Source organism: Phaseolus vulgaris, chromosome 3, assembly GCF_051622355.1.
Source record: "Phaseolus vulgaris cultivar YP4 chromosome 3, ASM5162235v1, whole genome shotgun sequence".
Lineage (NCBI taxonomy): Eukaryota > Viridiplantae > Streptophyta > Magnoliopsida > Fabales > Fabaceae > Phaseolus > Phaseolus vulgaris.
In genome coordinates, this window is record NC_143500.1 from 32,820,813 (window position 1) to 32,822,964 (window position 2,152).

Below are 2,152 nucleotides of genomic sequence, written 5' to 3' on the forward strand. Positions count from 1 at the left end.
GTTCAGAACAACCTAATTTATGGGCGACTTTACTCTCTTGGGCGGAATACTGGTATAACACTAGTTTTCATGGAGCGACGAAGTGTACACCGTTTGAAGTAGTGTATGGTCGTCCACTTCCATCCTTGGCACGCTTTATTCCAGGAGAGACGATGGTAGAAGCAGTGGAACATGATTTAATGAACCGGGGGAAGATGCCCTCTCACAACTCAAATTTCACCTGGAAAGGGTGCAAGATTTGATGTCCAAATATGCTAACCGCCATAGGAGACCTTCCCCAATTAAAGTAGGTGATATGGTTTACTTAAAAATCAGGCCCCATCAGTAGCTGTCAATGCCGAACAGATTGCATCTAAAGCTGGTAGCTAGGTATTATGGCCCGTTTCAGGTGGTGGCTGCCATAGGGAAGATGGCTTTTTGCATACAACTGCCAGAAATAGCTCGAATACATATGGTCTTCCATGTATCGCAACTGAAGTTAGCAGTAGAGACACAAGAAGTTCAACCTGAGCTTCCTAGAGAGTTTCAAAGCTCTGTAGAGAAATTGTATCCAACAGAAATATTGGATAGACGAGAACTGTTTGCCCAAGGAGCATATATTCCACAACTATTGATAAAGTGGAATAAAGGAGAGAGGGACACAACTACTTGGGAGGATGTGACGACAATCCAAGAACAATTTCCTGAATTCAACCTTGAGGACAAGGTTGCTTTGACAGAGGGGAGTAATGTTAGGACAAAAAATAAAAATAAGGAAAAGACTTGGAAGGTATATCATAGAAGAAATAAAAATAGGAACCATTAAGGGAGCAGTTAGTTGTTGGTTGGGTATGGTTGGTCATTAAATAAAGACCAACAGGTTTTCGGAATGTGTTAGTTTTTGAGTATTACACTTTGGTGATAGGAGTAGTCTTGTGAGAAAGGGAGTGTGTTCCTTTAGAAGGCATTTCATTCTGTAACAATGAACAACAATAAACAGAAGAATTTTTCAGAGTTTTGTTTGTGTCTTTGTGTTTCTTAATTACCTTTTACTGGATTCCTAACATTATGTCACAAACTATTCACTCTAGTTCGATAAGCCTTGTCCTCAAAACACACCTCAACATGTATGTGGTGCTATCTGTGCTCTTAAATTGGCTCATTTCTCTTTCTTGTTTTTCTATATGAAAACATTGATTTTAAAGAAACAAATATGGGATTAAGAGACTTTCATATCAGCCTTCAGGTATGTCCCTTCTTCACTGTTCCATTGAGATTCTTTGAAGTTCATGACAAATAATCATCCTCTTTTCACATTTTCTTATTTCTATTGGAGATGTCATAAACATCTAGGCTCACAAACTCTAATTACTACTGCACCCTGATGTGAGCACTACTACTAACAAATATTATGTGACATGTTCTCACCGTACAAAATAAAATGATCATCGTACAAAATAAAATATAATCATACTCACACAATAAAAAACTGTGAAAAAGAAAGGATGTTAATAATAAACCCTCTCTACTGCAAAATCGCACTGCACTACTACAAATTTGGCTCTCTACTCCAATTTGATTCATTGGTTATGATGCTTCGTCTTCTCCCGTTATTTTTTCCATGGCTCCCAAAGTTCTTCGACTTCACAAGGTTCATCTTCCTTCTGCAACATAGTTAAAAAAATGTCACAAACTATTGACCTTCGTTCGATAAGCCTTGTTCTCAAACACACCTCAACATGTGTGTGGTGCTATCTCTGCTCTTAAATTGGCTCATTTCTTTTTTTCTATATGAAAACATTCACTACAAGAAATAAGAAAAATAGTGTAGGTCGTTGAGAGACATAGGAAAAAACCCATGCAAAATCGCTCTTATTGTAGGTTTAGCCTCAAACATAAAATGGAAACTAATACCTTTGATGCTAACACTCTAGCGTGGGATTGAATGGTTGACGTAATTTGAGTGGGCTAAACCTACGCAAAATGGAAGCAATTTGAGTAGGCTAAACCTATGCAAAAATGGACGCATTTTGAGTAGGTTAAAACTACACAAGGTGGACGCATTTCATTTTGAGTGGGCTAAACCTACGCAATGTGGAAACATTTTGCGTGGACTAAACCTACATAATGTGGACATGTTACATCCTTCCGTATACGTATGGACCGCCACAAA

The 2,152-nt window shown here is 38.2% G+C and overlaps 1 protein-coding gene across 1 annotated transcript; it reads left to right on the plus strand.

The window, feature by feature from the left end:
- The first annotated feature begins 334 nt into the window (after window positions 1-334).
- On the plus strand, window positions 335-910 carry LOC150028795 (uncharacterized). Its single transcript, XM_090300129.1, has 2 exons — window positions 335-769; window positions 905-910. The coding sequence occupies exons 1-2, from the start codon at window positions 335-337 to the stop codon at window positions 908-910; spliced, it is 441 nt and encodes a 146-aa protein (XP_090156255.1).
- Window positions 911-2,152: the final 1,242 nt, after the last annotated feature.

Bases quoted from the DNA above. Each gene is read 5' to 3' on its own strand.
- LOC150028795 (XM_090300129.1), top strand. From the start codon at position 335: ATGCCGAACAGATTGCATCTAAAGCTGGTAGCTAGGTATTATGGCCCG.